At 55.3% G+C, this 24951-nt stretch overlaps 1 protein-coding gene across 6 annotated transcripts in view; it reads right to left on the bottom strand.

Moving 5' to 3' along the window:
• Positions 1 to 2371: 2371 nt before the first annotated feature.
• HECTD4 (HECT domain E3 ubiquitin protein ligase 4) overlaps positions 2372 to 24951 on the bottom strand; it is a 195351-nt gene continuing 172771 nt past the window's right edge. For 5 of the 6 annotated variants that reach the window (XM_058691661.1, XM_058691664.1, XM_058691663.1 and 2 more), the window contains 16 exons: positions 22047 to 23353; positions 20843 to 21050; positions 18593 to 18816; positions 18349 to 18500; positions 16850 to 16956; positions 16253 to 16376; positions 13779 to 13969; positions 12582 to 12728; positions 11895 to 12014; positions 11033 to 11188; positions 9535 to 9638; positions 9207 to 9428; positions 6602 to 6765; positions 6183 to 6378; positions 5377 to 5599; positions 2372 to 4606 (listed from right to left, as the gene is read on the bottom strand). In XM_058691661.1, coding sequence (XP_058547644.1) covers positions 4470 to 4606; positions 5377 to 5599; positions 6183 to 6378; positions 6602 to 6765; positions 9207 to 9428; positions 9535 to 9638; positions 11033 to 11188; positions 11895 to 12014; positions 12582 to 12728; positions 13779 to 13969; positions 16253 to 16376; positions 16850 to 16956; positions 18349 to 18500; positions 18593 to 18816; positions 20843 to 21050; positions 22047 to 23353 — 3782 coding nt within the window. In that variant the 3' untranslated portion in view covers positions 2372 to 4469. The remainder of the gene's footprint in view (positions 4607 to 5376; positions 5600 to 6182; positions 6379 to 6601; positions 6766 to 9206; positions 9429 to 9534; positions 9639 to 11032; positions 11189 to 11894; positions 12015 to 12581; positions 12729 to 13778; positions 13970 to 16252; positions 16377 to 16849; positions 16957 to 18348; positions 18501 to 18592; positions 18817 to 20842; positions 21051 to 22046; positions 23354 to 24951) is intronic. The other variant, XM_058691662.1, reaches the window with a different exon arrangement.

The following is a 24951-nucleotide window of genomic DNA, read 5'->3' as shown; positions in this document are numbered from 1 at the left end:
TTCACGTTCACTGTAGGGTAACAAGCTGGTGTTTTCACTGAAGAACCCCCTGCTGTGAGAATCTATAGGTCTTATTTCTGGTTTCCTCCTGAAAGGGGTCTTCCAGTCTGCTGTGTAAACTCAGGGTGGGGCTGGGGTCTTAGCTGCTGGGTTTGATTCTCCCAAATAGGGCTTCTGACTTTCTGCAGAGTGGTGGGCTTGAACAACTGCTTCCTACATGAATTTCCAATCCTTGTTTTTCCCTTGGCAGTGGAGCCTCTAATTCCTTCTTTGCTTTGCAACGTTTTGGTTTTTTCCAAGGGACCTACAAGAAGCTTGCTGCCCATGATGTCCTCTTAAGTCATTTATTCTTTCAGTAGCTGTCCTTTTTTTTTTTTTTTTTTGGACAGAGAGAGACAGAGCATGAACGGGGGAGGGGCAGAGAGAGAGGGAGACACAGAATCGGAAACAGGCTCCAGGCTCTGAGCCGTCAGCCCAGAGCCTGACGCGGGGCTCGAACTCACAGACCGCGAGATCGTGACCTGACTGAAGTCGGACGCTTAACCGACTGCGCCACCCAGGCGCCCCATCAGTAGCTGTCCTTTGAGAAATTGTGGACTGAAATGATTTCTTTTGGTTTCATGAGGATGGAATGTGTGCTTTTATTTCCTGATTTCATTTTGTGCTTTTTTTTTTTGGCACAGAGGCATTGGGATTTTTTTTTTTTTAAGTAGGTACCACCACCCAACGTGGGGCTTAAACAGAGATCAAGAGTCACATACTCTACCAACTGAGCCAGCCAGACACGCTGGTGCACTTGTATTTTTAAGAAACTATCCATACGGTAGAACATCCTTACAGAAAAGTGCATGGTTAGCATAGGGTTCACTCAACACCTGTCACCACCACCCATATCAAAAACATTACCAGGACACCAGAACACCCCTCCTACTCTCTATCCTCCTCTCTGGGACCCAGAATAACCACAATCTTGACATTTTAAGATGTTATTTTTTTCTATTTTCAACATTTAAATGAACTCATTATTTAAAAGTACTCATACCATGAAGTATTTTTTTATGCTTGACTCCTCTTGCTGAACACTGTGTTTCTGACTCACCTATAGGTTGCAGGTAGCAGTCTGCTTTCCTTCCTGTATGGTATTCCATTGTGTGCCGTAACTTTTTCTACTTCAGACCTTCAACTTGTTTCTAGTTTGGGCTACTATTATTGCTGCTGAGTATTTTTACACGTCTTTTGGTGATTATGGGTGGGTGTTCTGGTGGACGTACACCTAGAGGTGGGATTGTTGGTCTAAGGGGGGGGGCGTAGTGGAGGGCACCCAGGTTTCCAGAGTAGTTGTAGGTTACATTCCCCACATCCAGAGGAGAGTTCTGTTGGTTCCACGTCTTCCCCCAGTCCTGGTACTGTCTTTCCTTTTTGGGGGTGGTTGTATAGATTTTGTGATTTTAATTTGCTTTCCCCTGATGACTAATGAGGATGAATGTCTTCTATTATTGGATAGCGTAATCTTGAACATAGTTTTTTAAAGAAGCAACTCTTAAAGGAGATGGCCTCAGCCATCCTGGAGAGCACATTCTTGCTGTGCTCAGCTGGGACTCTCCACACGAGGCATCCCCATCCACCCCAGCTTCTCTTAGCTGTGAGTGGTGGCTTTTGCTGTTTCCAGCACCCTGAGGGGAGTTGTTCCTCACCCAAGAGGACCCTTGGTCTTCCTATAATAAAGACGTAAGTGGGACACTTTCGCTAAAAGTTGGCATTTATTAAGTGTAAGAAAGGTAGGGTCAAGAGAAGAACTAAATGGGCCTGTGTGAGGACCTCCCCCTCCCACGGAGCAGGACCATGTCTGGGAGACTGGATTCTCCTGCATGCAGACCACAGAGCTCCCTGTGGGGGTGGCAAAGGACGGCTGTGCAAGAGAGCTGAACATCAACCTTAGGAAAGCAGCCCTAAGTCTTTATCTTCTCTGCATTTCCCTTTTGTACAGTTCTAAATCCACTGCTGGCTCCCACCCCCTTCCACTGCAATTATCCGCTTGAGGAAAACCCTCCCACTGGCCTAAGAGTTCAGACTAGCTCCAGTGTGAGCAGGGGGGCAGAAGATGCAGGGTGAGGTTTAGCTTTGACCTTGGATTTCCATCCCTTCAGTCATCCTTTCTGTATGACAACCCGGTGCGAGGGGCTGAATGGGGGAGGTAGGGGGGGGGGGGAGGATTAGTTGGTAAGCATGATGGAGTAAGAATCACATCAAGTGTAGAGACAATAATTAGAAACAAATTCCTAACCTTTGGACCGCACTTAAGGATCAGAGCCGCCCAGTCCAAGCAGGTCAGTCATTGTATCTTTTCAGTGAGTAGATGACCACACAACTCTTACGGTAAGTCAAAATTAGATGAAGGTTATTTATTGGTGTGACTTTTTTTTTTTTCCTGTAGTGAGCTTCCTTTACACAGCAATGGTGTAAATAGCCTCAAACTGAATGAAAACTTTGTTAAATGCAACCATAAATAATTATAATAAATATACATCAAGTAACTTTACAGCACACGTTTTTTTTTAGGGCCAAGGTTTGGATCAGTCTGGACCTCTCAATGTGCTCTCTGGGAGAAGCGTGTTAGCAGCAGACATCTTACTCACAGCTGTCATCGAATCAAGTGATGGGCCAAAAGCAGCTTCCCAAAACCCCCCTTGGGGAGGTAGCTAACAATTCTGAGTCCATTTAAGGGATGGGAAGGGTTGGAGGGGACCAAGAATTTAAAAATACAGAGAGGAAGAACCACTTCTAATAATCCAAAGGCTCTCGTTATGCAGAAATGAAATAGGAGGATCCTTGTCAGGACTACGTCCTGGTCTGACCCCCAGGCAATGGGGCTCCGGCCCCCAGGAGGCAGCAGCCAACCATCTTCCTTCCAAGCAGGGAGCCTGCGTGCAGGCCCTCCTCTCCAGACAGGACTGCTCCTGCATCAAACATAACTGATGCATCCAGTTTTAGCTTTTCCTTAGGTTGGGGAATCACTTCAGTAATGGTCCTTAACGCACTTCCTTAGAATAAGAGGGAAGAGATGGCTGCTAATGGCTCTAACTCTAAAATCCATACATCTTCCCAACAGGCCAGGGCCACAGCAGAGAAAGGAAAAGCACAGCTTTCTCTCCCCAGCATGCACACTCCAGAACCTTCTAGTCAGCACTCACTCAGAACCTTCAGTATTCACAATATTATACAATAAATACAGTGATGCAATTCCAGGAGAACTGGCAAGGCCCAAAATGACAGTGTCCAACAAGCTGGCATATGCTGCTCTTGAACAAAGTACCATTGGACAAAGACCTGTTTGGGGCACAAATGCACTGGGGCAGCGGGGGAGCCTGGAGCAGCTCCACCCTGGCACACACGCTCACATGGGGCGGCGAGGGGACAAGGGGCGGGCCTGGCCAGAGGGGCAGAAGGACCGCATAGTGGTCCTTGGAAGGTCTTGGTCACCGAAGTAGACCCTGAATTGAGCAGAGCACCTCAGTCAGCCGCTCTTTTTAAAATGGGCGTGTGGCCCTTCCGTTCCTCCTGTCACCAACACTGTGGTGAGGAAGGGCCGTTTCTGAGTACAAGGGGGGGAGGGGGGGGGGAGGCTTGAATCATGTGCTTTCCTGTTCAATCAGTCTCAGAAAAAGCCCCCCCTCCCCCGAGCACTGTCCGTCCCTCCTCCTCTAGGCGTCCTGGACTCCTGGAGCTGGGACACGCCTGGCTGTGAACTAAGGTCAGAATGAACCCTTTGGTCTCCTGAGGAACATTCAGCAGGAAACTGTCAGGTCAGGGGCCCAGGAGAGACGGAGAGCAGAGGGCTGAGGGGGAAGGGACGGGCAGCCACCGGGGTGCTTTTCCTCTGAAAAACCCAGACCATAAACAAGGTTCGAAAGCTGGAAGATTAACACAGAAAGCTCCCCGTGTGTCTCCCATGTTGGGGCCCAACCCTTTCAAGATGGAAGGAGGCCTGGGGGAGCTGCGTCCAGGATCAACTCCAGCTCAAGGCAGGAGGGGCAGGGCCACGGACCTGTCTGTGAAGATGCTGTGAAGAGACAACAGGATGCTCTGTGTGGCCGGCCGCAGGTATCTCACCACCACCTTCCTGCTGGGTGGTTCCATGATGTGGAACTAACTGGGGCCTTATGGCATCAGAATCCGGTGGCCATGAGAGACAATGTCCGGGAAGATCAAATGAGACACAGGCTGCCTGGGAATTAAACTATCCTACAAACATACCACAAACAGGTGTAAAAGAACCAACCCATCACAAAACATACAAATACAAAAGGTTAAGTCTTCCAGGAAGCCCTGGAACGTGGACAAAAGTTCGGAAAAGCAAAACGTCGCCAACTCCTCACGCAGGGCCTGGAGGGAATGTGCCCTCAGTGGCAGGCTTCCCAAGCCGGCGGAGCGGTGCCTCGGTGACGGACTAACTCCGGGGCTCCCTCCCCTCAGCCACTTAGGGGGTCTTCACGGTAGTGAATGGCACAACGAAGTTTCTCCAGCATGATTTCCAGAGAGGAGTACTGGGGAAGTTTGATCATGAACATGCAGGTCTCCACTCGGATGTAGCGAGAGTCTGGGGAACCTGCAAAAATAAAACCCCCACCAGGCCAGTGTTAGAGGCTGGGCTCTGATCCCAGGGAGACCTACTGGCCGCCCTGCTTTCAGGTTTGCTTCTTTGGGTAGCTCGAAGCTAACCAAGGCCCAAGCAGGAGGGGGCGCGGGGGCAGGGCAAGAGAAGATTCTGGAGGAGCAAATGGCACAGGAAGTTGTCTGGCACAGGGAGCAGATGGCTGACCTGTGAGGGAATCTGGTGGTAGACAGGTTTGTTCAGTCAGCAAAGGGTCGTTTTCTTATTTTTCTACGTTTAGAAGTTGGAAAATTAACATTTCTAAAAAGCCCCGTTAGCTTTTTAAAGTTATCAGAATGTAGGGGCACTTGGGTGGCTCAGTTGGTTGACTGTCCGACTTCAGCTCAGGTCATGATCTCACAGTTCATGAGTTCAAGCCCCACATCGGGCTCATTGCAGTCAGTACAATGTCGCCCCCACTCCCTCCCCCGCTTGCACTCTCACTCAAAAATAAATAAAACTTGAAAAAAAGAATGGTGAATCCTTTAAAAAAAAAAACAAACCCAGAACATAGGCCAACCTGGGGCCTGTACTGACTCTTGGCCAAAGTCAGGTTTGGGAGGCACATGACAACCCCTTCCCCTGCGCAGGCCCGTCCCCCGATTTCCATTTGGGCTCAGCTGGCCAATGATGTCCCTCCCTCCTGCAGGGCCCAGCAGCCCCAGCTCCCACTGAGAGAAGGGCCTGTGCGTCCCACTCGGAACACGACAAGGGGAAGGCGGTACCTGCTGTGCCATCTGGGGGAGCAATCTTCATGGGGTAGGGGGGCACGTGGGCTGTGTCAGGGCCCCCGTCTTTGCAGGGGCAGGTGAAGGGGATGCGTTCCTGGTTGCAGGCAAATTTGATGAACTTGCACAGCTCCTCCTGCGTGAACACCTCCAGCGCCCCCCAGAAGAACTCGATGTGCTGGTCTGTCTCCATCAGCCCCACCTGGTACATGGTGTGGGCCTGGGGAAGAAAGGCCCCCGGATGTGAGCAGTCCCGGCCTCTGCTCACCCCGCACCGCCCCGGACCGGGTGGCTGCGGCGGGGAAACGGCCGCGGGACATAGGTTATGAGACCACGACAACGACCAAGGCCACGGAGGTAGTCGTGCCCGCGCCCGTCGCGTGGCTGCGGCCCGGAGACCGCGCCCAGAGCAGAGGCTCCACGAGCGTTACCACCCCCCCCCCCCCGCCCCCCGTAAACACACCGGGCAGGTCCTGTCACCGTCCCCACCAGATGTGAAGTCACTGTTCAAGGTCTCACCGCCAGCAAGAAGCCAGCCTGGGAGGCCGGGGTGTGGCCTGAGGAATGGACGGGGCTTGGCAAGAACGGTCTTCACCTCGGGATGAGGCTCAAGACCCGGGCCCCGGAGGCCAGCCGTCTGGGGGTGAGACCGACCCCACCGCGTCCGGGCAAGTGACTCAAGCTCCGGCTTCCCCAGCTGTGACGTGGGGGGGGGGGGGGGTCGCGGGGGGGGGCACATGAGAACAGGGCACTGGGACACGGGGGGGGGGGGGGGGGGCCAGGACAGGCCCCCGCCCACCGACCTTGAGGAACTCGAGGTTGATGTACGGCAGGCCGCAGGTGCGCAGCTCCATCTCCAGCGGGCTGAGCGTCGTGAGCAGCTGCAGGGGGATGACGGCGCCCAGGCCCGCCCTCACGGCCGTCACGCACTCGGCGTTCTGGAGCTCCCGCAGCCGCAGGCTCCGGATGGCCGCCGCGTAGATGTCCTTGTTCTCCCACCTGCGGGGGGGGGGGGGGGGGGGGGCCGGGCGAGGGGAAACGGTTACCGGGCGTCCGTCACCCGCCTCGCGGCTGGGGCCTTCTTAATAAAGTCCTGCTGCCGAACGCACGCCACCCTTCCTGGCACCCCGCGTCCTGCCCCACAGCCGTCCCTCTGGTGAGATCCATCACCTGACCCGGCCCGGGCCGCCCGCCCCACCACTCCCCTCGCGCACACACTCACGCCACGGGGATGTGCCGGCCGCGGCTGCACAGCTCCACTTCCTCGCCCGTCATGGTCAGGTACGTGAACCTGCAGCAGGGCTTGGGACCCTCGGGGCTCTCGGTGGCCAGGTGCTGGGAGGCGATCTCGGCACACAGGGCCTCCAACTCCGTCTCGTCGTTGATCTGGAGGGCGGAGGCAGACGGAGGCTAACTGCCTGTCCTGCCCCCAGGGGCCCCGGGAAGACGGAACCCCAATCTCTAGTCGGCACTGTTTGCACGGGGACCACCCTTGGCCATTATGAACGTGCACATGGCACGGGCCTGGCCAATCGGTTTGCCGGGAGTTCAGGGTTAGGTATGTGGCCCAGGCCACCTGAGACCTAACGAAACCCAAATTGGAGGGCTTTTCCTGTTACCATTTGGAAGCAGCAACGCACTTTCACTGGTGTGGACACGACTCTAAGATGTACATCTTGTACTACTAGGGGCCATCTTGAAACCAATTACTGAGGACATTGTTTGAGCACCAGGATTCAGCCTTGCCTGAAGCCAAACCTACATCCACGCTTAGTTTTATTTATTTTTTACGTGTTCATTTTTTCTTTTTAACGTTTATTTATTTTTGAGACAGAGACAGACAGAGCATGAACGGGGGAGGGGCAGAGAGGGAGGGAGACACAGAATCGGAAGCAGGCTCCAGGCTCCGAGCCATCAGCCCAGAGCCCGACGCGGGGCTCGAACTCACGGACCGCGAGATCGTGACCTGAGCTGAAGTCGGACGCCCAACCGACTGAGCCACCCAGGCGCCCCTACGTGTTCATTTTTGAGAGAGAGACAGACACCGAGTGTGAGCAGGGGAGGGGCCGAGAGGGAGACATAGAAGCAGGCCCCAGGCTCTGAGCCGTCACCACAGAGCCCGACGCGGGGCTCGAACTCACAAACTGCGAGATCGTGACCTGAGCAGAAGTCAGGCGCCCCGATCCATATTTAGTTTTAAAAGCAAATCATTTAAAAACACCAAAATTAGGGTCCAAAAGACACTGAGGTGCCTGCTGGGCTACCGAGGAGATGCTGGGATCTGGCCCAGAGAAGAACAAACTTGCCCTTCTGGCATGTTGAAGGTGACTGGAACGAGTACCAGAAGTTCAGAATCTCTCTGCCTGGTCTGTGTGCCCCAACCCTGCTGTAGCCTGGTGTCCCAACACGCTCTGTGGCTCTGCCCAGAGCCTTCAGAAAGAAGTCTCGGCTGGACGGTCTTCCTGGACACTGTCATATCCCCCCCGCGCACCCCAGGCCCTTGCTGCTACCCACAGCCCCAGGAGGACTTCTTGGAGCAGTGCCGGGCAGGGACCCCATTCCCCGTCAGCCCCATTTCTGCCACTAATCCGAGATCCTGGCTTTGGTGCGCCCTCATGCCGGCTGCCCTCAAGTGGCGGCTCAGGGGAGGACAACAGACAGCCTGGCCACGAGGCCCCTCGGAGGGCCCAAGTTTTGTGCCTCCCTCGGCTGGGGTTCCCGTCAAGAGCCGCCTCGGGCCCGGCCTCAGTCTGCTCCCCTGTGAACACAGGCAGCGGGGGAGCCGAGGGGGAGGGCCGGGGCAGGGGCACCACCACACTCTGTCTCTAGCTTGAGGAGGCTTTTCAGCCAGACGGGCCTAGGTTCCCCCGGTGGCTCTGTTCCCAGCACACCCTCCTCTCTGAGCCTCCCGTCCTCCCGGCCTTGTCACGAGGACTCGTGCACACAGCCCTTCGGAACAGGGCCTCGCGTATCGGGAGAACAACCTGGAAGCTTCCTACGGCTGGGGGGAGAGCCCAGAGCCCGGCCCACGGCAGGCCACCGCGACCGCTAACCGGTGGACAGACCTGAAGGGCTCCCACGGGCCCAGCTGGCAGCCTGAGCGCCGACCGCACCCCCGCCAGGGGGCCGGTCAGACATGGCGAGCTCTCACTACCTCTTTGTGTCCCCAGGCACGAAGAGGACAGCTAGGTTCCCAACTCTGTCCCTGGCCAATCCCAGGTGACCCCCAAGAGCCGGTCTCCTGTGCTCTGAGGCCCTGAAGCCAAACTCTCTTTTGTTTATTTTTGAGAGAGAGTGTGAGCGGAGGAGGGCCAGAGAGAGAGGGAGACACAGAATCCGAAGCGGCTCCGGCTCTGAGCCCTGATGCGGGCCTTGAACTCACAAACCAGGAGATCATGACTTGAGCCGAAGTCGGACACTTAAACCACCTGGGCCACCCAGGCGCCCAAAACCAAGCTCTTAAAAGTGAAAGTGGGTCCACTTGTAGGAGTCCCCACCCCGACATCCCTGCCTGCTCGGTCAGCTGCCGGGAACCCTTCACCCCTGTGTCCTTGGGAGGCCCAACAGCAGCAGATGGGCAGTGACCGACGTGCCCCATCAAGCAGGAAGAGAAGCCAGCGAGGCTTCTGTCCCCACAAAGCAAGCCTGGCAGAGACAGCTGACGTTCCCTAACGTTCTCTGGGAGACCCCAGTCGGTCCTCGGCTGGAAGCCTGGGCTCCCGGGGTTTGGAGGCCCAGCAAATGGCAGATCACAGAGGCAGCCACGAGCCCCGGGGACACTGCTCTGGAGTTCTGCCGTCCCCAGAATAAATGCCTCACTCACTTACGCTCTCAAATTTCTTGACGTAATTGTAGGTGAGTATGTCTGCTTCCTGCAGGTCTTGGTCAGGGTCCAGAGGCTCACCCACCAGAGTCTTCCAGAAGGAAGGCAGGAGGTCCAGGGGAAGAGGGACGTCTGCTCGAATCGCAATCCCCAGCAGCTGGCCCAGGAAGTGCAGGAGCTGCTCTTCCCCGTAGGTGATGGGGCTGGGGGTCAGGATATACTTGCCCTGGACACAGAGGCAGAGATGCAGCGACTGCCGGGCGCCTCTCCTCCTCCCCGGAACACAGGTCCCGGCCACTGCCCCGCCATGGCCCGCGCCTCGGCCGTCTCACCTTGTTTTTGTTGACGGCTGAGCTGGGGCACAAGAGCAGGAGGGACAGTGAGGAGCTCTGCAGCTCTTTACACACCTGCCACAGGAAGTGCCGGAAAGAGCCGCCTGCGGGACACATGGAGGCTGATGGGCATCGGGGGGCCCCGCCGGCCCGCCTTGCCCGCCCGCCCGGAACGGCAGCTCCTTTGCCGGCCTGAACTCGGCTGCGGCGGAGAGAGCGCTCGCCTGAGGGCGGGGAGACCTGGGGTCAAGTCCCACCGGGCCACTTACTGGCTGGGTGACCCCAGGTCATCACTTCTCAGGGACCCAATACGTCAAAGGGGGACAGTCACCGTACCTACGTCGCAGGCTAGTTTCAAGGAGTCAGAGAGACCGGATGCAGAGCCCTGCGTCTCTGGCACCGCCGTGAGCTTACACGGATCCGCGGGCTCGTTTAATCCACCTCCGTCGCTCCGGGTTGTACCAGGAGTGGGGCTGCCCGTGCCACTCCGCGCTCCGCTCCCTCCCCCCAGGCCCAGGTGCCCAGTGTCTGTCTATCTGTTCAGTGAGCAGCGTCCGGCTGAACAGCCTGACGCACGAACGCCCGCAAAGGGCAACCGGCGATCATCAGCATCTCTGCTGCCGTCATTCCAAACGTGCCTGCGGCTTTCTTGCCAACTCCTCTCTGTGGCTGGGTCTCCTCTCCCCTGTGCACCCCCTGTCAATGTCCTAAGGTCAGGAAGCTCAGAGGACAGCTGTGCGTGCCCACTGCTTGGTCGGAGCCACGCACGGGACGCGCCTGGGGACAGATGTCCTCACTCAGCTTCCACGGAGAAGCAGGAGACCCCGGCCTGCTGAAGCCGCCAAGGGCTGGGCTTGGGAATCGGACAGACCTGGCTTTGAACCCCAGCTGGCTGCCTGACCTTGGGGACACTACTTGGGCTGGCAGCGTCCCAGTTTCCCCACCGGTCCAGTGGGACGAGGCCGGTCTCTTGTGCAGTGTTGGTGCTGTGAGGAGTGGAAGGTGCTGAGCACGCGGTCCTGAGAGCCGGCTGTGCCCGGAGCACGCTACAGTGCCGGTTGGTGGCTCTGGCCAGGCCCCCGAAACCGGCCCCCGGGCCCGGGGTGGGGGTGGGGGGGGGGGGGAACCGGCGCTTGCCAGGGACCTCCGCCCAGTGCCGTCCCAGCTTGGGGACCCCACCTCTGGTGAGCACTAGGGGGGTGCCCTTCGTGCCGAACGGACACAACAGAGACACCCTCGGTTTGGGTCGGCCCTCTCCCCCGGGAAGGGCCGCTGGGCTCAGAGTTCGGATGTGTCCCATGGGAGACGGGGGCACTGGGGAGCCCTTCGGTCGTCCTGGCTTCTGCAGAGCAGGCTAACAAGGACACAGCTTCCTTAGTCTCGCCAGTGGGGGGGGACTGTGGGCAGTTTAGACTAAAAATAACTCCAAAAATGTTCTCATTTTCAACACAGCCTCCGCCCGAACTGGCTGCAGAGCCCCGCGGGGGCCGCCACTTACTGGTGCCGTGGACCTCCTCCCCGGTGAAGCGGATGTTGAAGGCGTAGGTGGGGTCACCGCCACTGGCCAGCTTGACACAGAGCTGGGATGAGGGCACCGAGGCCAGCTGCCTGGCAGCCTGGCAGAAGTAGGAGTTTTCAGAAGCTCTGATCTCCCCTGGGAAGAGAGAGGAACCAGTAACGCCCCCCCCAGCCCCCGCCCCGAAGCACCTCCCTCTCCTTCCTCTGCTCTTCCAGCCCAGGACAGACACCTGGCCGGGCCTTCGGCTGCCTTCTGGCCCTCCCCCTGCCCCTGGTCCGCCGCCTTGCCTTCTCTCCGCTTTTGGAACATCTTCGTGCCTTGGCCGTGTGGCTCCCAGCCTTCCCTCTGTCCCCGGGGAAGGGAGGGTGTCCTCCCCATCTGTGATCCTCTCCCCTCCAGTTCGTGTCACTTGTGGCACGTGTGGGTTCACGTGTCGTGGCAGACTCCTGGCTGCCTCCCCAGTAGCCACTCGCCCCAATTTCTTCGATGCCAGAACCCTGACTCCAGCAAGCCCACGGCCAACCAGAGTTAAGTGTACACATCCCAGCCTCCCCTGCAGTTAGGTGTGGCCACGTGGCAGGCCTCCCGGGAGATGGGAAGCCAAGGCGAGCCTCCAGGAAGTGGAGAGCTCCTCCCCTCGCTCTTGCTGCCAGGAAGGCAGGCTCACTAGGGGACCCTGAAGGTGGGAGTCACACACGGGGACACTGGAGGAGAAAGACGAAGCAGCCAGATGGATATCTGGACTCCCTTCTTCTAGAGGTTTCTTTTCTGTGCAAATCAACTAAATCCTTTGTTCGATCACAGCTATGTTGTATTTTCCGGCCTGTACAGCTAACTTTACCTCCCACGATTTCCAGGGGGTCCAACGTGATCTCTGGAGCTGCATGGTCAGCTGTCCTCTGTGCGGTGGCGTTTAGCACCCGATTCATGACCGTCACCTTCGTGTCGTAAAAGATGAGCCCTGCGGGGAGGAATGTGGGAGAGAGGCTGGGATGGGGCTGCTCGCCTTCCTTCCCTGTGGCCTCTGAGGCCCGGCGGAGGACATGCTGTCCCCTTTGGGTCTGTCTAGTCTCTCCTGGGATGCCCTTCAGGCCCCTGAGGCACTCAGGTGTCATGGTCCTGACCTTCCGGGAGGCAAGTTCACAGTATCTGCTCAAATGGTAACGCACGAACCTTGACTCTGTTGTGTCCAGGAACACCTAGTTGGCAGATAGCGAATCAGAGCCTTATATATTTCTAAATAACCTGAAAACTTCTTGTTTTTAAGCTTTATTCACTTAAGTAACCTCTACCTTCAGCATAGGGCTTGAACTCACGACCCTGAGATCAGGAGCCGCGAGGTCTTCAAACTGAGCCAGTCAGGAACCCTTGAAAACTTTAGAGAATTTAATTTTTCAGAGCATAGCTGAAGTAACCGCTCTTGGCTGGGAGCGCCGTTCCTGGGGACACACGTAGGTCACATGTAAAGGAGAAGGGTCATCCCGGGCAGTTGCTGGGTCTGGCCGCGGCGGCGGGCGCAGGCACTGACCTTTGGCCTCCTTCAGCAGGGCGGCGATGCTGTGGGCAAACATGGGGGTCTGGCGCAGCTCCACCAGAGGCAGGAAGAAGGTCTCCAGCGTGGTGTTCAGGGACTGGAGCAAGGCGAACCGCAGGCGCAGGCTCTCGACGGGCACATCTGCAGGGCACGGGGGGCGGTCAGGCCGAGACTCTCGGTCACAAACGGACTCAAGTGGCCCCCATCACTCGAAGCGGCCATCAGGAGTGGGCACTTAGGGGGGACCGGGAGGCTCCCGCAGGGGAGCTCATCCCCGACACCCAGAGACGCCAGCAAGCGTGGCTCTCAATCTGCCCGAGCCTGTGCCGAGCAGAAGCAAAGGCGGGAGGCCCTGCCTGGCCAGAAGGGAGGCTCGGGCGCTCAGGGAATCCGAGGGCGCCCCCTCCCACCTTGGCCTATCTTTAGGGCCCTGCAGAGCTGCTATTTTTAATTTTCAACTTCAAAATAATGAGACTTCTAGGAAGCCGCAAAAATAGTACAGAGCCCCGGGTACCTTTCATCTGCTTTCCCCCAAAAGCGACACATGTCAAGACCAGGACACGGAGATACTGGCACACTGTCTTACTTGTTCACGCTCACGTCCGTCTCCTCTCCAGCTGGGAGAGATGGACATCGGGACCACGTCTGGCCCACGTTTACCTTGGAAGTATCAGGAAGAGAGCAAAGGCCCAGGCCGTGCGGCTGAGCAAGAGTGAGCAGACTCAAAACCGCCTGTGGCACACACGCGCACAGGCACAGAAACAAGCCCAGCCGTCACCTTCCACGGAGGGATTTACGGAGAACCTCTGTGGGTGCATTTGTGCGTGCACACGCACTCCTAGCTTTTAGTAAAGACACGCCGCGCGCTCTCCTAATGGATAATGCCTCTAACGCGCACGGCCAACCCTGAGCCCCGCCCCCTCGCCACCGACTCCAGCAGGGCATCCACCGCGACCTCTGGGCGGAGGCCCCGGGTGCGGTGATGCGGCGTGGTCTCCCAGCAGCACCCGCGGCTTCCTTGCAACGAGCACAGTGAGGCCTTGTAAACTTTTAGCTCGGCCACAGTCCCAGCTTCGTGCCTTTCTCTCCCTCTTCTTTGCCCACGGGGTTCACGGCAGGTGCGCCTACCCCGGCGGCGGCGGCGGCGCAGGGGACAGTCCCCGAAAGCCAGACCCCCGGGGACCCACATACTCAGGAGACAGGCCACTCTGGGGTCGGCGGCGTCTGCGGGGTCCAGATACACCTCGTGGGGGTGGAGCCTCGCGGGCGTGATGGCGAGATGGCGGCACAGCCGGTTGATGTACTGCACGAGCGCCACGTCCATCTCCAGCGTCCACTTCCTTGAGGCCTTGTGCGCGTGTCGGACATCGATGCAGGCACACCTGGGGCCGGGGGAGAAGGGCGAGGTGGGGCGGGGCCGCCGGGGACACCGCGGGACTCCTCCTCGGGGTGCCGGTCGCGACCCAGCGGGAGGAGGGAGCAGAGAGGAGGGAGCAGAGCAGGCCGTAGGGGCCGGAAGGGCACATCCCTCCTGGGGTTTGGCGACGCGCGCCCCCCAGGTGCTCCCTCCTGCGCGGGGGGCTCGGGCGCCTGGCTCGGGCTGGGGCTCGGGAGCCCTTGGGCTCAAATCTCGGCCACCTGGCGACCCGGGCCACAAAGAAGCCTGCTTTCCGAGCCTCGGCTTCCTCACCTATACGATGGAGCCATAGCGGCGGCGCTGGCCTCATGAGAGCTCGCCGAGGGCGCGCACGGCCAGGGCCCGAGAAGCCACCGGCCGCCGGCCTCACTGAAGCCGTTACCCTCGGCCAGCCCAGCGGCCCCATCCCAGGGTTGGCGCCGGGAGCTACGCCAACAGGCAAAGGTGCGTTTGTGAGGGCAGCGCTTTAACTGCAGCCACATCACACGCGACGCAAGTGCCCACGGCTACGGGACCGCGGAGCCCTCTGCTGCGGTGACACTGAATGACGAGGAAGAACGAAAAAGGCAGAGGTCTGGTCTGATCCCACTTCCGTAGCACTGAAAAACTCTACCCCCAGAAAATGTTGGGAGACACGTTTACGGAAGCCCCCTGGGCACCGAATCACAGGCCCTCTCTCCTGTGCCTGCCTATACTGCCTGGGCTTTTTATTACGTGCGCACGTCCTTAACCTACAAACTCAGCTGCTCACCGGAGAGAGGCAGGCAGGCTGGCGGGTGGATGGGTGCCTTAGCTCCGGAGCTCGCAACACCTCAACTGGGCCACGTGCCGCACAGGGTGCATCCTGCCAGGAGGGCCTTCCTCGGGGCAATGGCAGAACCTCTCCGGACAGGCCGCCTCCGTCCTACCCAAGCAGCGCTTAGAGAGCGAGCTTCCTCTGTGGGGATCCCCTCACAACCCCCACACTGGCCGCCCTTGGGCCCGGTGTCGGAAGGGGCTCAGGGCACAGGGCGGCCCCGTGACACGCCAGAACGAGCCCTTTAGCCGCAACAAACACGTCACTTGGAAATCCGTTTGTAGTCCCATTTGCACCCTTCCCACTTCAAATGCACTTTCTAGTCCAAAACAGGTGATTCTACTTTTCAAAAGCCCCAGAGTTCTCTCTCCTACTGGCTTAGTAAGAAACTCGTTCCTGCCACCATGATGCAGGCCCATCCAGGGATGGACCCGGAGCCTTCCGTGAAGGAACAAAATGGCGGAACCGAGCAGCAAACGGCTTCTGAATCCTGAAAGTGGCTTTTTTTAAGAGGCATGCTCGAGGCAGCCATTCTTTCCCTGACGCCGGGCACACCTTGCTTTGAGCGCCAGGGGTGAGCACCGGAGTAGGGTAGGCAGGTGTCTTCCAGTTTGCAGACGTCACGCCTGCCTAGGACTCCCTCGTGGCTAGAAAGGGGAAACCATCCTTGTCTGGCCCTGGGGACCTGGCGGGCAGTGACCTCGCTGCGCTCCTCCTACCTGGGAGGGAGAGAGAGTGGGCAACGGAGACTCGGAGACAACGCAGGACTCTGAGGAACAAAGGGTCTTTGGAAAGAGAAATCATTCCTGTTAGGGGCTGAAGCGTATCTCCCCCCCACCCCTTTCCTAATGAAGTTAAAGGAGGTCATAAGGGCAGGGCCCAGACCAGCAGACTGGTGTCCTCATCAGAAGCGGGCAGGCAGCGGCCTGTGTGTGCGCAGTGAGAAGGTGACCTTCTGTCCATAAGGCAAGGACAGAACTCAGGAAAAACCAACCCTGTTGAGCCCCTGACCTCCAGAACTGTGAGAAAATGAATTTATTGTTTAGAACAGAGTCTGTTTCCAAACAGGTTCCAACACCCACTTTAATAATTATGAAAAATTTGAAAATAACTCAGTAGGCATTAAGAAAGGCAGACAGAATGGTTCCCTGGAAGGATTTTCTTGGGAATACATCTGGTGGCTGAAAACGATTTTTTTTTTTTTTTTAAGAGAGAGATAGCACAAGAGCAGGGTGGGGGAGAGAGAGGGAGAGAGAGAGGGAGGGAGGGAGAGAGAAGAGCGAGAATCCCAAGCAGGCTTCACACTGAGCGTGGGGGCTCGAACCCATATCCCTAGGATCGTGACCTGGGCCAAAATCAGCAGTTGGACGCTGAACTGACAGAGCCATCCAGGTGCTCCTAAAAACAATTTTTTACAAGGTATCAACTGGGTTGAGAGACATAACTTCTTACCTCTCAAAGTGAAGGTCATAACCACAGGATAAAATCGCCCTCCAGACGCTACGGATGTCTTGCTTGGCCCGGTCAATGACAAACTTGTGAAATCCTTCCAAGGTCAGATACTTCTCCTCAGGGACTGATGGAGAAGCGTGCAGACTGTTAGGAGTTTGGTAGAACCTCCCACTGGAGGGGCCTCACTACGTGCCCTCAGACGTCCCTGGCAGGGCCCGATCCACGTAGCGCCCACCTCCCACCCCTCCAGGGTCCGTCACTGACCTGGCACAACCTGCGACCTCATGAGGTCAGCGAGCCACAGCCTGACTCTTCTCCAGCTCTGCTTGGGCCTTTATGAAGCTCAAGTTCTAATGCCCAGGAAGTGCCTTCTGGAAGCGAATTTCTAAGCAGATCTCCAGATCCTTACTTTCAATCGCCATCATCTACTTTTCACCTTGGATACATGGTATTTTGGGAGCTGCTGTGCTGACCTCCATAAACTCACAAAGATGGCGTTGAGGCCCTGCCTCACCTAAACCCCAAGGGAGCCCAGCCAGTCAGACAAATGCTGGGTCCAGGGGCCTCCCAGTCTCCAGGCCCAAGTTACTCATTCACCTTCTTGTTTTTTGGTGGGTGACTTCTCTGGGTCCTTCTCATCTGGCTTGCTCTTTTCTGGGGACTTTGGCTTCACAGTTGGCTTCTTCTCACTTAAGGCAGTCCTGCTATAGACCAAAGCACTGCAGTCAGAATTCCTGTGCCTACACCTTGTCCTGACAGAGGACATGCAGAGCCTCACACGCGCATTAGTTCAGACTCCCGCCCACCCCCCCCCCCCCCCCCCCCCCGCCCCAGCACCCTCCACGGCCTGCAGTTCCCACAGGGCTGGGCTCAAGACCAGCTCTGTTCTCACCAAGGGGTTTACTGAGCAAATTAGGACAAAATGATGCCTTAACTATGAAAAATCTGAAGGAGATGCTTTTTGAATGTTCCTTCTACATACTTTTGAGCTGCACAAAGAAGCAGTCACTAGTCAGATGTAGCCAAAGTTTAAATTAAAATAAAATAACAAACTCAATTCCTTGATCATACTGGCCACATCAAGCACTCAGTGGCCACCTGTGGCTAGTGGCTACCGCATTCAACAGCACAGACAGGGAAACAGCACAGATTTCCATCACAGAAAAGTCTATTGTACGGTTCTGGTTTGTAAGCACCACTTATATATAATTAATTAACGAAAGGACAGTTGATTTTTCCGATCCTTTAAACAATTCCTCTAGAGACTCCTGCCAGGTCACACTTTGCTATCAAAGATTCAGTTTTGAGTTCCTGAGAGTCATCTGCCTAAGTCTGCAGAAAATTCTGTTAATTATGTGTGCACACCCACACACGAAATACTATGGCGCTATAAAAAAAAAAAAGGGCACGAAGTTATTTTTGTGTTGATACGGGGTCATCCCCAAGATTAGTAGTAAATGGAAACAGCAAGGGGGTAGGCCCTGTATACAGTATGGAGACATCTGGGAGAACGCTCATGTGCTTGTGTGTACACAGGAGAGTTCTGGAAGGCTATGGAAGTAACACTGGCAATCTCACGGAGGGCGGCAGGAAGGCTTAGATGGAGAAGAGGTGTCGCTTTTGACTGCATATACTATTGAATTTTGTACTATTTTAAAATTTAAGAAATACATATGCACCAATAAAAGGTTATACACTTAACTGTTACAAGCGGGTTGTTATATATGAAGTAACGATATGTTTTTAATATGCATTTTACAGTTTTTCTGTATTACCTATGCATTCTTTGTGTGGTTAAAAGAAGTCAGGTGTTTTTTTTTTTTTTTTTTTTAACAATTCTGTACATTTTGGATGTCGTATTACTTCAGACTGGCCTGCTTTCCAGCCTGCATGGTCCAGATTTTACTACACTTATGGGTAAAATGGAACACTGTGTCTCTGAGTCGACAAAGCCGGGGACCAAGACAGTGCAGCAGCAAAGAAGAGCCAGGGTGTCTGCACCTCTGGGGAGCAAGGACAGCCTTGCGGGAAAACCGTCAAGGCGGCGGCCCCGTGTCCCCTGGCGGACGCACACGCCAGGCCCCTCGGACGCGCACCTGACACTGTTGAGCACAGCCTTGTCCTTGGCGGGCGGCTTGGTGATGGGCCGCTTGGTGCTCACCACCTTCACAGGGTGCTGCTCCTTCCCGCCCTTGCTGTACTTGCTCTTGTCGAACTTGGGCTTCGGCACGCCGTATTTCCTCAGGATCTGTGGGCACCAGAGGGAGGGAGGGTCCTCGGGCTCAGCCCAGGGCGCACCTGAGGCCCGGCACGCGGGGCGGGGCGGGGCGGGGCATCTACCTGCGTGAGCTGGTCTTCCAGCACCTTTTTCGGAGGCCGGACGTTGGTGAAGAAGAGGTGGAGGAGGTTGCCTGGGGTCTGGGAGTTGATCTGCTCCTTGCTAAGATAAATGTCCGACACTTTGATGGGCTTCGCCGGTGTCAGGCTCAGCATCTGTTCCGAATGGGCACAGCTCTTAAATATCTCCGTCAGCACCTCCCTGGCACCGGGCACCAGCTTCTCACCTGTTACAAAACGGGGGAGGACGAAACAATGCTGCCGTGAACGTGCTACGTCAGGAGGAGCCTCGCAGCATTTGCTCAGAAACAGCTCATCTTGGAACGTGGGTAATAGACGTTTAGTGGCAGTGAGGAGCAGGCCACCAAAACCTGGTTTCCCCTTCGTGGGCACACACCCCAGCCGCACTCGCGGCCCGCCCTGCTGCTGGGTGTGGTCCTGGGACAGGAGACGGGAGCAATCCTGGGCCAGTCTGCCCTCCTCTGCGCTCATCCCCTCCACCGGCTGCACGGACACGACAACCCCCTGGGACTCGGACCTCAGCACTCACCCTGGATTCTTCCATGTGCAAGAAACACACTTCCACTGGGTCTGAGCCACTGTCCTCTTAGGGCTACTTAGCGCAGCAGTCTAATCTACCTTAACTTCAACCACACGTTTGTGACGGGCAGTCCCGAAGGAACAAGAGAGTACCGAGTCTGCAAGTGCTTTTAGCGCAAAGCGCGAGCTGTCGAGCACATCTCGCATTATTAGTGTGCTTCAAGACTTGAGCAAGTGGGAAAAGAAAGTTCCCTTAGATATAAGAAGATTGTCCATGAGCACAAGAAAAAAAAGTTGGATGCTTAACCGACTGAGTCACCCAGGCGCCCCTAAAATAAACAAACTTAAAAAAAAAATTTTTAACTTTACCAGTTTGTTCGTTGTGGATTTTTTGCATTAACTTTGACTTCTATATATAGAACCAAAATATTATTTATCTAGATTACAGAGATTTTTGGAGCCCATTAAATTTTGTGCCCAAGACCTCACTTCCCTCACCCTGGTCCCAGCCCTGAGGGAATATTTCAAAATTTTATGATTGGGGCAACAACAAAGCCCATATTTGGTATCATATTTTTGTATTTGTGGAACATGAAACAAATTCTATAACACTACTATGAAATTTCAAATATTCAAGATTTAGAAAAAAAGGACACGGATGAAAAATGTTGAGCAAGACTAGAAAAAAAAAAAAAAAAGACCACACAAAAGACTGTAATCCTAACAAGAAAATAACCACTGTTTCTAAGTGAGGCGAGCCGTCGGCCTCAGACGGGAGTCTGCTGCGAGATTCTGCTCAGCGGGGCCTCGGGGCCCACGTCCTGGATGAACACTCCGTATCACACAAAAGAAGCGGGGAAGCCACAGAGGGTCCACCCCGAAGAGTCGTCAGAATGACAAAGTGGGACTTGGTGAATAAAGAGCTAGAACTGTTTCTTCCCCAAGAATTAGAGCAGAGGTGGAGACATTTACTGTCCTCAAGCAAATGACCAAACGATCACCAGCGACGTGCTTGGTATGTTCCAGCTCCACAGGACGGAACAAAATGAATACATCTGAACTTGAACAGAGGGAAGCCTGGCTAGATAAAAAGCAAAATGGGACTTGAATGCAAGTCCACTCTCGAGCCCAAAGAGAGTCGTGGCACAGCCGCTCCCGGCGGTCTCCCGGCTGGAACGCAGCGGTGCCCCGATGGCCCTCAGAACCCTGACAACTGCCGTGAGCCGGGCAAAGAACCTCTTGTCCCAAATCCACGACACCCTCCACATCATTTCTCAAATCACCAACCCCTAGAGGTGCCCCCCAAAGTTCCTTTCTCAGGTAAGAGGTTAAAAATAGGGGATATTGAGGGGCACCTGGGTGGCTCAGTCAGTTGAGCGTCCGACTTCGGCTCAGGTCACGATCTCGTGGTTCGTGAGTTCAAGCCCCATGTTGGGCTCTGTGCTGAGAGCTCAGAGCCTGGAGCCTGCTTCAGATTCTGTGTCCCCCTCTCCGCCCCACCCCTGCTTGTACTCTGTCTCTGTCTTTCAAAAATAAACAAACAAAAAAAATTTTAAAAATAAACCAACATCAAAAAAAATTGGGGATATTAGGAAAAAAACAGGGGATATTGGGTACAAAGAAGGGAGGAGAGGACTTTTGCTCATTTTTTCCTGTAAATTTAAAACTGCTCAAAAAACAGTCTATTCATTAAGAAAAAAATCCATAACCCACCTTTAATTGATTTATCATTGAAATAATCTTCTAGCCCTGGGCTCCCCTGAGTATCAAACAGACTCTGATTTACTACAGATACAGTGAGAATCTCCTCCGTTGACATCTCCATCAATTCATCTTCACCGTCCAAACTTGACAAACCGATCAAGTCATTGTTGTTAAATAAACTTGCTCGAATTTTCTCAATCTTGGCTCGGGATCTTATCTGTGCGAACAAAGGAAAGGGTCAGCATTGGAGGAGAGGAATGAATGGCCTTGTTTTCCTTCCCGCCTTTCCCTGAAACCCTGTCCTCGTCTTCAGTGCCGTGAGTGCGGTCTGACCCTGCTAGCTGGCCTCCTCCTGGTAAAGTCTCCGCCACATGCCAATAGCACTAACTTGGAAGGGAACATCTCAAGTGGAAATCTCTGTCGCTACACCCTGGCCAGGTCTGTGGCTTTACTCTGATGCCCAGGGAGCTAAAGTCCATGCTCGGCTCGGAAAAAGCCCCCAGGCAGAGGGTGCATAGATTAAGAGAAGAGATTCCAGGGAAGAAGCCAACCACCAGGTTCTTGAGCTTTCCTGTCAGAGCTCCCTGGAAGAGGAAGGTGAGGCACGTTTCCTTCTGAGGGCCTTCCTCTCCGTGTCCAGTGAGGCTAGGACAGTTTTACTCTGAGCCTGAGTCCCCGTACACAAGGGTGCAGGAAGACACAGGAGGTGGGATTTCTAGACAAGGAGGCCCAAGAAGCAGACGGGATCTTGACGTGTAAATGTGACCTGGAAACTCAGAATCTCTCCAGCAGAACGGCCGGTCTGTTCTCACGCTCATCAGTGAAGATCCCTCCCGCCAATGGCAACATTTACAACGACCCAAGGCCGCTCAACGCTATACCGGCAGGCCTGAGCTGGATCGCACTTGATGGAGCCCATCCGCCAGGAAAGGCAGGCCCCTCAGACCCCTCTGCCTCCCTCCCACACTCAGCAAGAACCGCAGGACTTCATGAGATCAGACTTGACATCGCTCGCAGAGATGTGACCTCAAACACAGATAATCAACATAGTAAGTCACTGCGGTTTCCAAGAGCCGCTTCAGGGAGCTCCCTAAGTGCCCCCGGGTCACCTAGCAGTTAATCCCTCAGAAAGGACGTTGGAGGGTTTAAAGAGGCTTGCGGGGGTTCAAGCCGCTCATGATTTCAGTGGTTGCCGAAGCGTCAGCGCCGTTACCTCCACGACCGCGAAGCCTTTGATGGGGCGTGCTGCGAGGGGCTGGTTGTCCAGGGACGTGACCGTGTACGCGGAGCCCATGTCCGACACAGAGGCCGTCTCTGCGTTGTCCAGTGGCTCCGCCAGGCTGCCCAGGCTGCCCAGACTGCCAGTGCTGCACAGGGAAATGTCTAGACTCTCCTGGCTGGACACCACGTGGGGCTCCAATACGCCAGGAGGGATGGGCGGCTCAGGGCCCGAGGGCAGCGGATCCACGGAGAGGTCACTGACTGTCTGCGAGATGCCCTGGGAGCTGCAGGTGGAGGCCTGGCTGGTGGAAGCGGACGCGCTCACGCTCAGGGCAGGGGTCAGGCTGCTGGACGTGCTGACCTCCAGGCTGTCTGTGCTGGGGAAGCCGAGGGTCTTCTCCGCCTCGGCTTTTCCATCGCCGCCCTCGGCCTTGTCCTTCGGCCTCCTGGGGTCTTCGTGCTGCAGGGGGATGTAGATCTCGTCTTTGAAGACCCCGCCGTGGGCACTGCAGGCCTTGCGGATAGCACCTCTGACGATGCCCTCGTCCAGGTGGGTGGGGATCCCAGAGATGACCAGCAGGCGGCTGTGGGCGGTGGGGCCTACCAGCGCCTGGCAGGCGTCGGCGACGGCGTCGCTCGTCACGCCCAGGCCCTGCGGGTCCTTCCTGGCGAGGTGCCGGAGAATGATGAGCAGGGTGAGGGCTCGATGAAACCACAGCATGTCCTCGGGCTTGCTGCCCCCGATGCTGAGCATGGCGGAGTCGGACTCCGCCGAGCGCGAGGACTGGCGCCTCCCAGAGGAGGAGGCCTTTTCCCGCTTCATCTTGACTTTCTTCCTCTTAGACAGGAGGCTGGGGCTCTGTGGCGTCTGTCCCGGGGAGGAGGACGAGGAGGACGAGGAGTCGCTGAGGTTGGGGGCGGTCGTCGAGGGCACCCCACTGGCCGTGACACTCATGTTCGTGGGCAGGGTCACTTCAGCCACCGCCAGGCAGCCTTCCATGAGCGCGTGGAAGTAGGTGGAGAACCTGCCGTGGTCCGCGGCCGCCACCGCCCCGGAGCCTCCGCAGGTGCCGCCCGAGACCCAGCTCTGGGTCTCCTCGTCATACAGCTTATGGAGCTCCGACTGCAGGGCCATCAGCATGGCCAGACAGGGGTTCAGCTGGAGGGCGATGGACGAGGACAGGCCAGCAGGGTGCTTCCTCTGCTCCAGGGCGTGCACCGTCCGCAGCAGCTCCGCCAGGAGATGGAAAACAAGCTCCTTCACACAGGCCGCCATGTCCGTGGTCCACAGGAAGTTTCCTGAGGCAAACAGAAAACAGTAGCAGCAGCGGTCACTTGGACGGCCCTGATTCCGTACTAGGGACTGTTCCCGGCCACGTGACGCACTCAGCCCTCCCGGCAACCTCGAGAGAGGCAGGACCTACGCTACTCACCCCCATCTCACACATGAAGCAGAAGCAGAGGCTCCAAGAGCTGAAGCCTGGCCGGCTGGCCCCAGAGCCTGCGGCCTTAACCCCTGTGCCACACGGTCGTGCAGAGCCGGCGTCTATGGCTCACACCAAAAAAAAGTCATTTTCTTTCTCATAAGGTTATCAAGCGAGTTAGCGACAAGTCACGAGAACAGGACTTCCCAAACCATGAGACGCTTACTCTGGGTGGCACACAATCCAATCCTATCAGCTAGCACAGAAATCCACACTGACAACGTATCCTAACTCCTCTTCCAGCCCTAGTTTTTTCAACAAGAAAGCCTTACTGTGAGTTGGTGTATATATTATATATATTATATTATATATATACATATATATATATGTTATATATATAATATATATATGTTATATATATATAATACATATATGTTATATATGATATATATATATATGTTATATATATATAATACTTATATGTTATATATATGTTATATATATATATGCTATATATATATAATACATATATATGTTATATATATGTTATATATATATATATATGTTATATATATATAATACATATATATGTTATATATATATATCCTTGACAGACAGTGGGCCACAGACCCAGAGCCTCTGACAGGCAGCAACAGTCAGAATTTCCTAACAGTAACCATTTGTATTTTTAACCTTCTGGTTATAGCAAGAGATACTAATTTGCCACTTAAGGTAGCAACATAAAACTCCCCTTAAAGTTTAAAAAAAAGAGAAAAGAGCTGATTGCCAGAAAATCAATAAACGCTGACAAGCATGATTCACAGACATGGTGGAAATCACATAAAGAAGGCATGACAAGGACTGAGGTTCAGGAAATTTGTCTAGGACAAGATGGGTCACAGGTTTCTATCAAGATCCCTTTGTGCCAGATGTGTATCTTCAATTCACACACTCATGCTGTGGGCACGGAGCCCCAAGGGCCAGGTCAGCTGACTTATCAAGAGTCTCTCCAATCGGGGCGCCTGGGTGGCGCAGTCGGTTAAGCGTCCGACTTCAGCCAGGTCACGATCTCGCGGTCCGTAGTTCGAGCCCCGCGTCAGGCTCTGGGCTGATGGCTCGGAGCCTGGAGCCTGTTTCCGATTCTGTGTCTCCCTCTCTCTCTGCCCCTCCCCCGTTCATGCTCTGTCTCTCTCTGTCCCAAAAATAAATAAAAAACGTTGAAAAAAACATTAAAAAAAAAAAAGAGTCTCTCCAATCAGGCTCAGCACCTATAAGGGGAGGGGATTAAACTGACTGATCTCTTAGGGGAGATGCTATTTTGCAACTATTTTAAGTTTGTTTATATATTTTTGAGAGGGAGGGCACAAGCTGGGGACAGGCAGAGAGAGAGGGAGAGAAAAGAATCCCAAGCAGGCTCTGCGCCGTGAGCGCAGAGCCCAACGCGGGGCTTGAACTCATGAACTGTGAGATTAT

Source organism: Neofelis nebulosa, chromosome 11 (genome assembly GCF_028018385.1).
Source record: "Neofelis nebulosa isolate mNeoNeb1 chromosome 11, mNeoNeb1.pri, whole genome shotgun sequence".
NCBI classification, from domain to species: Eukaryota; Metazoa; Chordata; class Mammalia; order Carnivora; family Felidae; genus Neofelis; species Neofelis nebulosa.
Note: the sequence above shows the minus strand (reverse complement) of the source record. Positions and strands in the feature narration are given on the sequence as shown.